The sequence below is a fragment of the Macrobrachium rosenbergii genome, chromosome 51 (assembly GCF_040412425.1).
Source record: "Macrobrachium rosenbergii isolate ZJJX-2024 chromosome 51, ASM4041242v1, whole genome shotgun sequence".
NCBI lineage: Eukaryota > Metazoa > Arthropoda > Malacostraca > Decapoda > Palaemonidae > Macrobrachium > Macrobrachium rosenbergii.
The window spans coordinates 25,373,756-25,390,887 of NC_089791.1; the positions used below are offsets into that span (position 1 = coordinate 25,373,756).

At 35.6% G+C, this 17,132-nt stretch overlaps 1 protein-coding gene across 1 annotated transcript in view; it reads left to right on the plus strand.

The window, feature by feature from the left end:
* Window positions 1-3,046: 3,046 nt before the first annotated feature.
* Window positions 3,047-17,132, plus strand: part of LOC136832994 (osteocalcin 2-like) — a 40,925-nt gene continuing 26,839 nt past the window's right edge. The window contains exon 1 of the mRNA XM_067094645.1: window positions 3,047-3,291. Within this exon, the coding sequence (XP_066950746.1) occupies window positions 3,047-3,291 (245 nt within the window). The remainder of the gene's footprint in view (window positions 3,292-17,132) is intronic.

A 17,132-nucleotide genomic window follows, 5' to 3' on the forward strand; every position in this document is an offset into this window, starting at 1 on the left:
GAAAGAAAGAAAAAATGAAAATAAAGAAGAAAGAAAACTTTAAAAGAAGAAGAAGAAGAAGGGGGACAGAAAAGAAAGGAAAAAAGTAAAATTGAAAGAAGAAAGAAAACCTTAAAAAGAAGAAGAAGAAGAAGAAGAAGAAGAAGAAGAAGAAGAAGAAGAAGAAGAAGACCAGAGGAGAGGAAGACACAGAAGAGGCGCAGATCAGATTCCGGGAGACGTGAGGCGAGGTGAGGGTTTCAGCTCTCGACTCGTTAAGTGAATCTGTCTGACGCAGAAGCTGCAATTAGATGGGGTAGCCTGTCCTCTTTGACGGGAATCGTTTAAACACCTGGTCGTGAACCATGTCTTAAGGTTTTTTACCTTTTTTATTTTATTATTTTTCATGTTTTATTGATTTTTTTGTGGTCTAGATTACGTCTTTAATCTTGTTTTCGCTTGAGTATTTTTTTGTTAGATTTTTTTATTTTATTATTTTTCATCTTTTATTGATATTTGTTGTGGTCCAGATTACGTCTGTAATCTTGTTTTCTTAGGAATAATTTTTTATCATAAGTTATGTACAATTTAAGCACTTTGTCATAAACCTTGGTATAGATTTTCCCTTTTTATTTTAACTACTTCGTTGGTTTTTATTTTTTTGTCTAGTTATATTTTTAATTTCTTGTAAGAGTATTTTTTTCCATGTCTTAGGTAACATTTACGCACTTGGACACAACCCATTATAGGTTTTTCCTTTTTAATTTTAGTTTTTTATGATTTTAGGTTACATCTTTGATAGTTTTGCCTAAGAGTATTGTTCAATTTCTTAGGTACCACCTAAACACCTGGCCATGACAATGTAGGTTTTTTCGTTTATGTCTTTTTTGAGTTTTTTTTCTTATCAACATTGCGCCTTCAAACATTTTTTCATAGGGACCATTTTCCTTTGTCGTAGGCTCTTCCCCTTCTCTTCTCTTATCTTTTACATGGTGTTTACGTTCTTGATCTTATTTTCATTAGCCATGTCATTTTTTATCTCGTAACTTTGCCTTTGCTTAACTGCGTATTAGTTAGTTTATAAGGAGCTTGCATTAGTCCCATCGACCAATCTTGTATTTTTTATTTATTTATTTATTTTTTATTTATTTATTTTTTTTTTTTTGTATGTGGCTCAATCAAGCCTTTACTATTTATTTGAAAAGACCTTGCGGTAGTTCTTCCGTCTTTCTATTATTCTTTCATTTTATTTTTGGCATGTATTTTGTCTTTACTTTATCTATTTATCTATTTATTTATATATTTATCCTTTAGCCTTTTTTTTGTAAATATTTGTTTCAATCAGATTTTTTCTACGTAAGCTGTTTAATGGCTTTTATTAATAATGATAATAATGGGATAGGTTACATTGTATAAAGCACTAAACTAGTGCTTTCCTCATTGCAAATCGTCTTGTCCCTTGTGGGGTGGGGGGGGGAGTGCCATCAGTGCACCTCACTCGGCGCACTGTATTCATTACATAGGGCTCTTTGCAGCTTCCCTTCGGCCCATAGCTGCAACTCCTTTCAGTCCTTTTACTGTACCTCCGTTCATATTCTCTTTCTTCCATCTTTCTTTCCACCCTCTCCTAACAATTTTTTCATAGTACAACTGCGAGGTTTTCCTCCTATCACACTTTTCAAACCTTTTACTCTCAATCCCCCTCTCAGCGCTGCATGACCTCATAGGTTCCAGCGCTTGGCCTTTGACCTAGATTTTATATTCCGTTCCACCCTAATGTTATCACCTAAGTAAAGTTCACCATAACATCTTAAAGTGGACAATTATATTTGGGTCATTTCTCTTTAAAATCTGTAATCATTTCTAGTTGAAATGTGCAAATAGCCCTTATAATGACATAATTTGTGTTGTTATAGTCAATCTGACAGGGTAAAGATGAGTATTTTTACAAAGGGATTTAAGCATGAACAAGTCTATTAACAGAATGAATTCAGGCTTATGTATTTCAAAACATAAGTTCTTATACTATAGTTATTTTTTGTGACTATAGTTATTTCAGCTTATGTATTGGGCTTCGCACCACCTTTAGGAAAATTGTAGATAGTGATGAAAGTAATGGGAAGAAATATACGAACACATGTTTCTTGATCAGTGAATAAAAAGCCCGTAAAGTGAAAATTGGAAATGACAAATTATTTTTCGCGCAAGATTGTTGCGTATGCTAATTTCAAGATGTTCATTTCCATATCAAGAGTTTTCGTTCTTCTTGTACAGGTTATTTACAGAGAATGATTTAAATTTCGGTTTAACGTATCCGGGGGAGGAATGTAAATAACTGCAGTTTTTAAGGGACGCTAAATCTCTTTAAATGGATTTCATTAACAGTCAACACTGCTATTACACGCCCTATTAATAGCGATAACAGTCACATCGCTGTACTTACATGAATTTTTAATTATCCTTGTCTCAGCAGAATTTCAATCATCAGTTACGGGCTGCTGGAAAGCAAGAACCCGTACCAGTACAAGGCTGGCTAAATCTAAATCCACCTATCCATCCAGTCACATCGGTTGCAATAATCTTCCACGAAATGATGAATGTAAAATCTTTCCATCTATGTTTTTCTTGCAACGCCATTTCAGCAATCGTTTTGCATACCGGCGACACATCGACATGCCACCCCCCCACCCTACATTGCGTTGGGTTTTAATCACCCCTCGCTCCTAAATTCAAATGGACAGATGTTTTCCCACCTGCCTTATAAAACCACCATAAACAAACTCAACTGGAGATGGGATGTCAGGCCAATTCTTGCGAAAGTACAGCCTTTCGTAATCATCGCAAGAGCTCGTCAGGGAGACCACAAAATGCCTTAATTGCTGTTGTTATACACTAGCGCTGAGGTTATGGGGGAATTGTGGGTGTCGTGGGGGGAGAAGGTCAGGTCTTGTGGGAGGTAGGGGACTGGGAGAGGGTCAGGCCTTGTGGGAGGTAGGGGGTGGGGAGAGGGTCAGGTCTTGTGGGAGGTAGGGGATTGGGAGAGGTCAGGTCTTCGGGGAGATAGGGGATGGGGAGTGGGTCAGGTCTTAGGAGAAGTAGGGGTTGGTGGGGTCAGCTGGATGAGGTTAGTGGTTGTTGCAGGAGCAGTGACAGAACCTCGCCCTGCCCCACCCATACCAACCCATTCTTGCCCCCAACCCCAATCCTTCAGAGGTCCTCAGACTCCGTAGAATCCTCCCCCTCCTCGTCCTCCTCCTCCTCCTCCTCCTCCTCCTCCTCCTCCTCCTCCCCCTTACCTCAGGGGAGGACGTGGTGGGGGAGGGGAGTTAAACCTAGCTGTTTCAGGGCGTGATGGGCGGGCGGACTCCAACATGGTTTCATCTGTTGGAAATGAGCTGCCACCCACCGCCCACACACCTGCCGGCTAGCGCACCTGTTTGTTTTAATTACTTGAGAGTTATACGCCCGTGACAGGATGTTGTCTCGCGTGCAGATAAAGTTATTTATTTTGTTTAATTGCGTCATTTTGAGAAACTCTCTCTCTCTCTCTCTCTCTCTCTCTCTCTCTCTCTCTCTCTCTCTCTCTCTCTCTCTCTCTCTCTCTCTCTCTCTGCATACAGATATGACACAAGAGATGCGTAGTAACGAACAGCGTAAAGATCAACACAGAATATATTTAAAAGCTAAAATATAGTTGAAATAGGAAAAATTCTCAAATAAAAATAAAGAAATTTCGACCTATAAGCAAGAAAAGCATAGAATCAAATAGAAGAGTTAAGAATAGACTAAAAGTAATGTAAATGTTGTGTTTATGAATTTATATACACTTGTACATGGTAGAGACGCATGCAAAAAGCAAGATGAATTAAAACTGTTGTAGAAGTAGACTACTACAAATGTTATTCATATGTATCTTGTATACGAACCCTAATATGATTATGTATGTATGTATGTATGTATGTAAAGTCTGGTAAATAATTAATTCCTAGGGAGGCAAGAAATGAATGAAAGAAAATCATGTATGTATGTTCGTATGTATGTATGTATGTATGTATGCATGTTAAGTCAGCTAAACCATTCATTTCCAGGAAGTCACGAAATGAATGAAAAAACTTGTGTATATATATGTATGTATGTATGTATGTATGTATTTATGTACAGTATGTATGTATGCATGTATGTATGTCTGCAAATAGGTAAAAAAATTTTAAATCATTCATTCCCAGAAAGGCAAGAAATTAATAAAAAAAATCATGTATGTGTGTATGTCTGTAAATAGGAAAAGTTTGTTAATTCATTCATTAACAGGAAGACAAGAAATTAATAAAAAAAATCATGCATGTATGTACGTATGTATGTATGTAAAGTTTGCTAAATCATTCACTCCCAGGAAGACAAGAAATGAATGAAAAAAAAAAAACAATTTAAAAGCGAGAAACGGAATGCTGGGAAAACGATAATGGAATTGAAATTTGCTCGGAGGTGAAACCTCAGTGTAGCTCATTTAAGAATAATAGCTGGCTGGGGCCATAACAACTGTATGACAGACGGATTCATTAACGTTTAAAGAACCGGAGAGAATTAAAATCTGTTGGAGTCGTTTCTGCTGCTTTTGAGGAGTTCATCGTCCTGTCACGGGTCGCGGGGTTTACGGTGATGTGATTGCTTGTGTTTGCTTGCTTAAGCACATGTTTGTTGTTATTATTATTATTATTATTATTATTATTATTATTATTATTATTATTATTATATACAGTATACAGTACACGTGTTTGTGAATATGTATATATATATATATATATATATATATATATATATATATATATATATATATATATATATATATATATATATATATATATATATATATATAATATATATATACAGTATACTCTATATATTTTTAAAATTCAATACTTGCATTCCTGGTAGGCTTTGCCTACATACATACATACATCATTTTTTTTTTATTCATTTCTTACATTCCTGGGAATGAGTGATTTAGTAGACTTTACATACATGCATACATACAAGATTTTTTTATTCATATATATATAATATATATTTATAGAGATATACATGTATATATACATATGTCTATATGTATGTGTGTGTGTTTGCGTGTGTGTGTGTGTGTGTAATCTGTACTATATGAGTACTTCCTCTAAATGGGTGGCTCAGAGAAAAACGACTGGAGTCATTGAACCGATTGATATACTAACTAACTGCTAGGTCGTGGATGAAACCGTGTCAACGATATGAAACCCCTAATGTAGAAAACGTTCACAGCATTAGTCACTGGGTACTCCTACACTTTGGCCGAAGACTTAACGAGCATTTACAAGCCCGCCTATAATCAGTGTGCATGTTTCTGGGAAGTAAAAGCTTACGATTGGCATATTGGAAGAATATGTATGTCTTCCTGTCAGGGTTTAGATAATTTCATTTTCATTTTGAACGGATGTGTAGAGAGGAGGAACAAAGTCAATATCCCTCTGATATGTAACTGCAATCGCCTTTATTAACCATTAAATTACGTAACGGCATTTAGCTATCCACATCACAGACCTGTTTATTAGATAAATCGTTGGTAGATGAACGGTCGCGTCTAACCACAAGTACACTTTTCTTTGCTAGAATTAGTTGGCGTAGAATCTACTTGCAAATGGATTCATCATAGTAGCGAAATAATGCGCGTTTTGTTTACCCATTTTTAACCTTCTTGAAGTAAATATCATTGACAGAAACTGCAGCACTCAATATAAAATTGCCTGTCATAAACACTTCAAAGTTTTCATGAGACGGATCTTAGGATAAGGATATGCATTAGTCTTAGATGAGAAAATTTTTACTATTTTCACCTCTTGTGTACGAGTATGTCTGCTGGCTTATGTATTGTAATATGTACATGCAGGTTTAATTATGTAGGAATTAAAGTTTTTTTTATTTTCGGTATAGTAAAAGCAAATTATAGTAGTTTTTCTTCATAACAACCGCAGCAGTAATAATACTGTTATTATTATTATACACAATTATTTTATTAAAATATTTTCGTTGCTATGGTAATGATTCTGTTGAATATATCGGATATTTTTGTTTTATTAGTTTGCAGTGGCACTCTTTGGAATATGTCCAATTCAGGCCATTCAAAGCCCCTCTAACATATGTTCCATCAAACGACCTCACCTGACCTCGCCCGACGCAACGACCCGTTAACCACAATCCCTTTGGTCAACAAAAGACGACCCTGCGCGACCTCGGAGCCACCGCTCCCGCGACCCTGGCGAGGCGATTTGAAAGGCCCTCTCGCTTGACAACCCCCCCCCCCCCTTCCCACATTTCCTTTCGGGAATACTTTGCATTCCTGATTCCTATTCATTTCTCTCGATTTGGGACGATAAAATCTAAAGGTTATCTTTAACGCGGCCATTGCTTGAGGACAACAGCGACTATTTTTGAGGACTACCTGCATAATTGGGTATCTGTTTTGTTTCAACGTCGAGGGGGCCTGCATACTTTCTCGAGTGTGTGAGCGCGAGGCTGAAGGAGATGTTTCTCAGTTAATGGTGGCCCTGGTGGGAAGGCAAGTAGGGGGTTTATGTGACTGGGATGGGAGAGGAAATAGAGGTTGAAAGGTAAAGAAGGGATGGATGCAGTTGCGTCTATAAACGGCTATAAAGACCAGACGTCATGTTATTTCTCTAATGGAAATTCCACCGGGATTGTATGTGAGTTTCAATGGCATCGTTAGCGGTAATATTTTGATACTTGTGTTGCTGATTTATTATTATTATTATTATTATTATTATTATTATTATTATTATTATTATTATTATTATTATTATTATTATTATTGGTGAAGAAATCCACAGTGGTGTAGATGTAAATGTATATTTTAGAAATATGTATATTTACATCTACACCACTGGACTACTTCACCATTTTAGTGACTAATACTATTAAGAGATTATTATTATTATTATTATTATTATTATTATTATTATTATTATTATTATTATTATTATTATTATTATTATTATTATTATTGAAACAATGGGTGTGGGTATACATAGGGGACCAGCAATGCCCTCTACTCCATCGCTGGCCCCTTATACATGATAATTATTATTATTATTATTATTATTATTATTATTATTATTATTATTATAATACTGGATTAAAGTTACCCTGGGCAAGGGGAAGTCTGAGGGCATTCCTTGAGGCATGGATCATCCTCTTATTATTATTATTATTATTATTATTATTATTATTATTATTATTATTATTATTATTATTATTCTGGATTAAAATCGCTATTGGGCAAGGGAAGTCTGGGGCATTCCTTGAGGCATGGATCATGCTTGAGGCATGGATCATCCTCTTCTTATTATTATTATTATTATTATTATTATTATTATTATTATTATTATTATTATTATTATTATTATTATTATTATTATTCTGGATTAAAGTTACCCTGGGCAAGGGGAAGTCTGAGGGCATTCCTTGAGGCATGGATCATCCTCTTATTATTATTATTATTATTATTATTATTATTATTATTATTATTATTATTATTATTATTATTGTTGTTGTTGTTGTTGTGTTGTTGTTGTTGTTGTGTTGTTGTTGTTGTTGCTGTTGTTGTTGTTTGCTATTGATATTAGTGGTAACATTATATCAACAATTCAGCCTTGCACATCACAAAACGCTTGGCTCCAAACACACCATTTCGCAAGAAACCTCGAAAAGCATTTCTCCGGCGCAGCTTCTCAACAACGCAAAGACGAGAAGAAGAAGAAGAAGAAGAAGAGGTGGCGACCGAGAGAGAGACGACGATCAAAACGTAACAAGGCATTTAAACAAGGCAGCATTACTTCAAGAAGGCATTTGGTGATCCGGGGACCTCTCGCATTCTTCAGCTGCCGACGGGGAACTCGACACGGACGGACGGACCCCGAGGGATTCTTTGCGCTGTGTAGTTTTATTTATTTATTATTTTTTTTTTCCTTTTTTGTTTTCCATTCTTTTTATTTTTTTTTTTACGTTTTTTTTTACGAAGTCGCCAGATGCTTCAGTGTGATGAATAGCTGTACCTTTATTTTTTTTTCGGGATCTGAGGCTCAAGGTAGTTATATATATATATATATATAATATATATATATGGTTATGTATATGTATTTAGATATGTGGGTAGATAGACAATATTTGTATCTTATATATATATGTATGTGTGTGCTTGTGTATGTATATGTATGTAGATAGATAGGTAAATAGGCAGTATTTATATATTTCTATATATTTATATATATGTATGTAGATAGACACACAAATATATTTTATATATATATATATATATATATATATATATATATATATAAATATTTATTTCTGTGTATTATTTTGGAAAACAAAATGACAAACGAATCAGTATATCGGCTGAGATATTTAAACTAAGGTTCAACTTAATCATTTAAAACATTAACTTATAAATTAGAAATTTTAAAATCAAAGTGAAAACAGTAACCTCTCACAAAACAAACATGCTCGTTAATCCTCACACAAATAAACATGCGCATGCGCAAGGCATTATCTTTTGCCTGTAAACCTAACTCGAATTTCATTCATTTGCATAGTGCTCCATAAAGCTGTCTGTTAACTTGACGAACGCAGACACAGCCGGGGAAATTTATCTGTACTCAAATCTAAACAGATAATGAATTAGTATCTGCATGTCGTCATCTTTGATCTACGGTGTCGCAGCGTTAGTTTACTTATGCTCTCAGTCAATTCTCAGTATGTTGTATCATCATCTTAAATATATTTTTATTATTTACGTAAAAAGGGAAGTTTTCGATGCAACCACTGCCTCCAGTTATCTCTACTTTTGAAGGTAAATCCCTACCAGGCTATAAGATCTTTCTTGAAGCCACCTGCATGATTGACAGGTTCATTGCTATCCTTTGTTGAGCGAATCTTTATAAACCAAGTAGCATAAAGCATTAGACCAGTAGCGCAAAGCCTTTGAATCCCATAAGTAAAATTAAGAGCAATCGTAGACATAATAGACGAGTAATGTACAGTAGAGCATGAAATCTCATACACGAATAACACATTGTAAACCAGTGGTTCTCAACCGGGGGATGTCAGCAATTTCCAAGGGGGTGCGCGAGCCCTAAGGAAAATTGAAAATTCTCTAATTATATTCGTTATTCTCTTAACAAGAGCCGCTAAGAAGCAGTGTCAGGTATCTTACTAATAAATTAATTCCCGAAAGAATTAAAACACCCCTTCTCTTTCCCCCCCCCCCACCTTTTTTTTTATTTTCCTTTAAATCTGGGAGGGAATTTTATTTATAGATGCAAGGGGGGGGAGGAGTGGAGGGAAGGACCAACTCTTAGAGGGGCCGTGGTAATAAAAAGGTTAAGAACCACTGTAATGTCAAAGAATAGTACAAAGCATAATGATCTTATAGGCTGCTAAGCTGTAGAGCTTAGGGATCTTGTTTACAGGTAGAAGAAGCATAAGATTCTTACAGACAAGCATTAGAGGGTCTAGAAAGCTTATGGACAAGTAGCAAAGAGCATAAGAATTTTATAGACAAGCATTTCTTCTAGAGAAGCAGCTTAGATAGCAAAATCTTTAATGGCAGGTAGATGAGATATGAGGAATTTATAAGGAAGTAGCACAGCATAAGAATCTGGGGGACGATTAAGAATGGCCTTAAGAAGGCAGTGGACAAGCTTTATAGATTATAATTTTGTACAAAAATAGCATAGAAAAGGGCATTATTATGTACAAACAGCACAGCGCATAACAATGCCACAGACCAGTAGCACCAGAGAGCATGAAATCCCACAGACAGGTAGCACGGAGCTTAAGAATCGTAAAGACGGACAGACAGCACAGAATACAACAGCCAAGCATTACAGAGCATAATTGTGTGCAAAAGTAGCACCGAAAAGGACAGTATTGTGGACAAACAGTACAGAGAGCATGAAATCTCATAGACAGGTATCACGGAGCATAAGAATCGTACAGACATACGTCAGCACAGACCATAAGAATATAGAGACAATCATTGCAGAGCATTATTTTGTACAGAAGTAGCACAGAAAGGAGCAGTAGTAAGGACAAACAGCTCAGAGAACAAGAATGCCATAGACCTGTAGCTCCAGAGAGCATGAAATCTCACAGACAGATAGCACGGAGCATAAGAGTCGTGTAGACAGACAGACAGCACAGACCATAAGAACAGAACAGACAAACGTCACAGACCATAATTTTGTACAGAAGTAGCACAGAAAAGAGCTGTAATAGGTACAAACAGCACAGAGAACAAGAATGCCGTAGATCTGTAGCTCCAGAGAGCATGGAATCTCACAGACAGGTAGCACGGAGCATATAATCGTGCAGACATACAGACAGCACAGACCATACGAATACAACAGAAAAACATCACAGAGCATAAAAATGCCATAGACCTGTAGCTCCAGAGAGTATGAAATCTCACAGACAGGTAGCACGGAGCATAAGAATCGTACAGACGGACAGACAGCACAGACCATAAGAATACAACAGACAAGCATTACAGAGCATAATTGTGTGCAAAAGTAGCACAGAAAAGAGCTGTCATAAGTACACACAGTACAGAGCATAAAAATGCCATAGACCTGTAGCTCCAGAGAGCATGAAATCTCACAGACAGGTAGCATTGAGCATAAGACAGCACAGACCATACAGATACAACAGACAAACATCACAGAGCATAATTTTGTACAAAAGTAGCACAGAAAAGAGCTGTAATAGGTAGAAACAGCACAGAGCATAAGAATGCCATAGACCTGTAGCTCCAGAGAGCATGAAATCTCACAGACAGGTAGCACTGAGCATGAGAATCGTATAGACAGACAGACAGCCCAATTAGAGGAAGTTAATTCCTTTCCACTTTATCCCTCATAAACATCATTTTTTTTTTTTTTTCTTTTGGTCACGGTTGTCGCGAACACTTACGTGCTAACCGTATCGGAATCAATTTCTTAGAGTAATTACCGATTTCCTATGGGTAATTCCCCGTCCGAAGTGTTGCAAATTACCTTTTTAATTACGTGGGTAATTGGCAGTAATGCAGTAATTAGGTGTCTGGTTTTAATTTCGAGTTAAACGCTGTGCATGTCTACCTGTGTCGGTTTTTTTTTTTTTTTTTTTTTTTTTTTACCAAAAATGGTGTTGAATGTTCGCCTTGTGTGGATTATTTATGCGGTTTTAAGCAAAAGTTTAAAAGATGTATTAATGGTTATTTATGTTCATATCATGGACTTAATTACGTAGAAACCGAATTCTCTTGGATTTCGTTAAACTTTATGAAGATATTAGATATCCTTGATTTTAACTGGTTGTCTTGAATATTCAACTTTTATGCACCTAGAATTTTAAAATTTGCTGTACGCCTAAGCGCTGACTTTTTAAATAATATTTCTCGGAGATATTAATTGAAAAGGAAGTAGTTACATAGTGCAGGTAGAGCTTACCTCTACCTGTACCATGTAACTAATTCCTTTTCAATTAAATATCTCCGAGAAATATTATTTACGAATATTAAAAAGTCAGCTCTTAGGTTTACAGCAAATCTTAATATTTTAGGTGCATAAAAGTTGAATATTCAAGATAACCTGTATATATATATACAGGTGTATATATATATAAGTTATACATACATACATACATACATACGCAAGTGATTATAATTTTTTTCACAATTGCTAAATCATTCGTATGCACAAATGTACGTGTAACCCACATCACATCAGATAAAGAAATGATATATATACGAAGATCCGGGATCGTTGAGATAATAACTCTTGCTCTCTCTCTCTCTCTCTCTCTCTCTCCTTAGCGCCTTATAAGAAAGTTTCACATATCAGAATGCAATGTGGATCCTTGGAAGCAACCTTATGGAGAGAATAATTAATACTTCTTAGTGCTTATATGTATATTTGGTTTCTTTCGTTTATGTTTTAGAATACATATTTTCTCTTGAACTTACTGTTGCCTGAGGAATTTTGCTAAGTAAGTTGATATTATTTTTCGGATTGTTTCATGTGATTGTGTCCGCATTATAATAATAATAATAATAATAATAATAATAATAATAATAATAATAATAATAATAATAATAATAATAATGTGTCAGAAAGAAATTTTGTACTTTAAAAGTCAATTATTTAGTTCATGTAAATTTACTGTTATAATAATAATAATAATAATAATAATAATAATAATAATAATAATAATAATAATAATAATGATAATAATAATAATAATAATGTGCTGAATGATCCACTGGGTTTCAGCGTTTGGCGTTAAGCCTAAAATTCCTATTCCATTCCATTCCATTCCATATTCCATTAATGTATGATAATAATGATAATATTGATAATAATGATAATAATAATAATAGATACTGATTTACCAGTTACATTGCGAATTTTACATCTACCATATTCAAAAAAGCCCGCTGTATCCAACATAGCACTAAGAGAAGCCCAAATTAGTATTAAAGGCGGGGAAGGGGGTGGGGGCTCAGAAAGCACCACGAGATACCCAAGATAGTCCTGTGAGGAGCCCAAGACAGCACAACGACATAGGTCATTACAGCAACATTGCCAAAGTCAGTACAACAACATGCCCAAGACACTTCTTAAAGGAATCCAAGACAATACAACAGCATAGGCCAGTATAATTATATGTCCAACACAGTACAACGACATAGGAGAGTACAACATCATGCCCAAGACAGTTCTAAGAGGAGCCCAAGACGGTACAACAACATAGGACAGTACAACAACATACCCAAGATAGTCCTAAGAGGATTTCGAGACAGTGCGACGATATAGGACAGTACAACATACCTAAGACTGTTCTACAATGAGCCAAAGGCAGTACAGTGACATAAGATAGTTAGCAACGTACTCAAGCCAATCCCAAGAGGAGCCCGTGCCAGTACTTGAAGATGCCCAAGACAGTACTGCGAGATGCCAGGAACAGTCTTAAGACGAGCTCCAAGACAGTGCAACAAGATGCTTCTCTTTTGCCTCTGGGCACTGAATAATTATTTTAATGTAATTGTGAGTGTACTAAGGTAAAATTATCTATCTATCTATCTATCTATCTATCTAAGTCTTATCTATCTATCTATGTGTGACTTGAATGCTGTATCAAGTTATATCATAAAGACAGGTACGAAACAGTTGTCAAAACTGCCTTGAAAACTAAGACCCTCTTGCTTAGTGTGCATCTGCACCTGTATGTTCTTTAGTAACACCCGTCAGGATACCTTTTCTAACGTTTACTGTGTGGAAATCGGTATTTATCTTAGGATTTTACGGGTTAAAGACGCCCTTCAACTGCTCGCCTCTAGAATTCTCCTCTGCTTCTGTTTTTCCTGATTCTCATGACCCTTTCTCTTTTAAGGGGTAACAAGGTCTGTTGCTTCCTTTTTGGTGAAATTTCATCTTTCTTTCTTCTCTTTTTTTTCTTTCTTTCTTCGGGCCTGGATGTTAGTCGAAATAGCCTTTGATCTGAAAGAATACTTGCATGTATGTATACATATATATATATATATATATATATATATATATATATATATATATATATATATATATATATATATATATATATATATATATATATATATATATATATATATATATATATATATATATATATATATATATATATATATATATATAGGCTATACATACATATGTCATACTATACATATATTTACACATATATGCATACACTCATATATATATTTGTATATATATATATATATATATATATATATTTATATTTATATATACATATATACTAATATATATGCATAACAAGTTCACAAACAACATTTATAACGGTCACTTCTCGACCAGGAATTCAAGATGGGTAAGATATCTCTTTCTGAAATCAACGCGACGATATACGAGCGAAATTATGCAATTTCAGTGTCAACACAGAATTTCAAAGCCAACCATTTATTACGAAGAATTAAAAAAAAAAATTGGCCGGAGTCTGCCAAGGAGAGTATTGCCTCTCATCCTATTCCTATCCCTTAGACTCTCTCCATCCCCTTTCTCAATTCTTTTTTTTTATTTACTTAGAAGCTCGATTAATCAAGACGTAGCCAAGAGGACTTTGAGAGAGAGAGAGAGAGAGAGAGAGAGAGAGAGAGAGAGCCAAGGGACATGTCGATGCTGACGTATCAGGGGAACCATCTTAACAAGGTGTTCATCAGACCAACATATTGCCTTTTTTTTTCCTCTTGCCCCTAGAATTATTCACAGTCTCGAATCAGATTGAGGGCAATCTTTAATCTCTCTCTCTCTCTCTCTCTCTCTCTCTCTCTCTCTCTCTCTCTCTCTCTCTCTAGAGGTCTGTATGCGTTTTAATACTCGATTGTTACAGTTTGTAAGGAAGTTGTGGGGCAGGGGGCTAGGGGATTTGCAAAGGACGAGCTTCAGACGTGTCCTTGCTGTTGTAAATAGGCTATATTATTATTATTATTATTATTATTATTATTATTATTATTATTATTAGGTTTCATATGAAAATTTAAGGTTTCATATAAAAATTTGCTACGAGGCACATTTACTTTTCTTCGGAGATTTTCCATAGGATAGTAAACATCGAAGAAAGACGTAGCGAAATGCAGGTGACAGTAAAAAAAACAACAAAACAAAAATAAAAACAACAAAAGATAAAGAAAAACAACAAAACATTAATTTAATGTATACTTAAACAGCATCCAGTACGAACAGTAAATACTCGAATCCTAAGTTTTGCAATCTGATTAATCACTCTCTGTCAAAAGTTCGTTTGATCGGCATCAGGGAAAAACGAATGATTGACAAATAAAGGCCGTTCAGTATTTGATCAACAGATAGTCGCCGAATACAATACAAGTCACATATTTTACGATTTAAGAAACAAAAATCTCCTCAAATCACTAGATCCATTGTTCTCCTTTGAGAGGGCTCTAAATTTGCCGTTCAGTCCGAGACTCCACCTTGATAGAGAACACAAGAATAATTAGTATTTTTGCTGGCCCGGTGTACACTCGCAAAATACCTGACGGGCAGATGTATAAGCAAGCCCGTAAATCAATCAGTACAGAGGCTAAGAGTTGTTTTTAAGCAAGGTAGTATAAAAGGTTGTCCACACTATGAATCACAGTCACTTTACATATTTTTTTATAAGATTGAATTCTTGGCGGGGTACCGTGTTGTAATAAAAAAGACAGTAGTCTTGTCTTCAAGGTTGACGGTGCTAGTTGTGCATTCATACGACTGTCACATTCATCCTCCGAGTGGCGAATCAAGCTCGGACGTCCTCGCGGGAAATTTCCACAATACCCGTTTTATTCGCCTACGCTAAGGCTCCCGTAGGCGGGTAGTGCCGTCAGTGCACCTCGTGCAGTGCACTGTAGGCATTGCTTAAGGTTCTTTGCAGCGTGCCTTCGGCCCTTACTTGCAACCCCTTTCGTTCGTTTTACTGTACCTCCTTTCGTATTCTTTTTCTTCCATCTTACTTTCCACCCTCTCCTAACAATTGATTCATAGTGCAACTGCAAGATTTTCCTCCTGTTACACATTTAAATCCTTTTTATTGTCAATTTCCGTTTCAGCGCTGAATGACCTCATAGGTCCCAGTGCTTGACCTTTGGTCTAAATTCTATATTCACTTCAATTCAACCTACGCTAAGGGCTCATAAGCGGTATATATATCGAATTCCCTTACACGTTGTGGGCAGGTCATCATTAATTTGCATACTCACGCAGTCTCTGACTGAATATTCGAATTTAAACCCGTCTGTTCCAGTACTTCAAACATTCCGTGTATTCAAAATTTTGTAGGTTTTTCTTCTCATCTTTCCTCATGATTCCGGAGCTGAGTGCTCTTTTATGCAGCCTAACGGCCGCCCCCCCCGCCACCTATCGCACATGACTGAACCAATTCAAGACTCCCTTTCCTGCTCCATCGTTTTATGGATGTTAAGCATTTTTCCCCAAGTTTTTCGTATCCCAACATCTGTCTCCTTTTCAAATATCCAAATACCCAGGTGGTCCGCTGGTATAGTGGTTAGGTCGTGGAATACCACTCAGATGTCGCGGGTTCTCGTCTCACCCAGGGCGATGAAAAATCATTGGCTCTGTATCATGATCAGTTACTGCTGTAGTGTGGGGTCTGCTACGGGAGGAGGCTGAAACCAACATTCTTTGGAAGCTTGGATTTCAAGTCATTGGACCCTTTGGTGTGCTTGTTCCATGTGAATAAGTTTCATCTACTGACATAAATAAATAAATAATAATGCTAATTCTCCGGACTATCTGAAGACAATTGATCTCAAGAACTTATCCCAATTTTCCCTCGTTGACATTCAGCATCCACACTCCGCTTTCGGAAAGAAGAGTTGGCTAAACCAAGGTCTCTAGATAACTTGGGCTAAACAATTAAGTCCCGTCGTAGGCAAGCACGATAGGCTGGTAAGAAGTATATTGGGAAGGTTTGGGAGGAGGTGGGAGAAGGAAAGTGAGGAAGGATTAGAGAGGGAAGGGCCTTGATATCCATGAAGAGAATACAAGCAAGAAGGATCGATGTGTTGCTGGTGATCATTTCGTAGAGAAATTTTATACATACATATTTTATACATATATATATATATATATATATATATATATATATATATATATATATATATATATATATACTGCATATATACTGTATATATATACATATATATGTATTTATATGTGTATAGATATACACATATAAATAAATGTATACATACATATATATATATATATAAATAATATATATATATATATATATATATATATATAAATACATACATACATACATACACACATATATATTTATTTATTTATTCATTTATTTATTTATGTATTCGTATTTATAATGTTTTTATTTTAAGTAGTTAGAAGACATTTCTTAAAGGTATAGGGACTTCTGAACGGGTTTCCCTTTAAGGATTAATGTTTGATATGACATCAAGGCTGGAATGTAATTGCTAGAGACCACAACCACGACCAGTATCGGATATTGTAGGTCACTAAGGGAGATCTAAGAGTATAGAG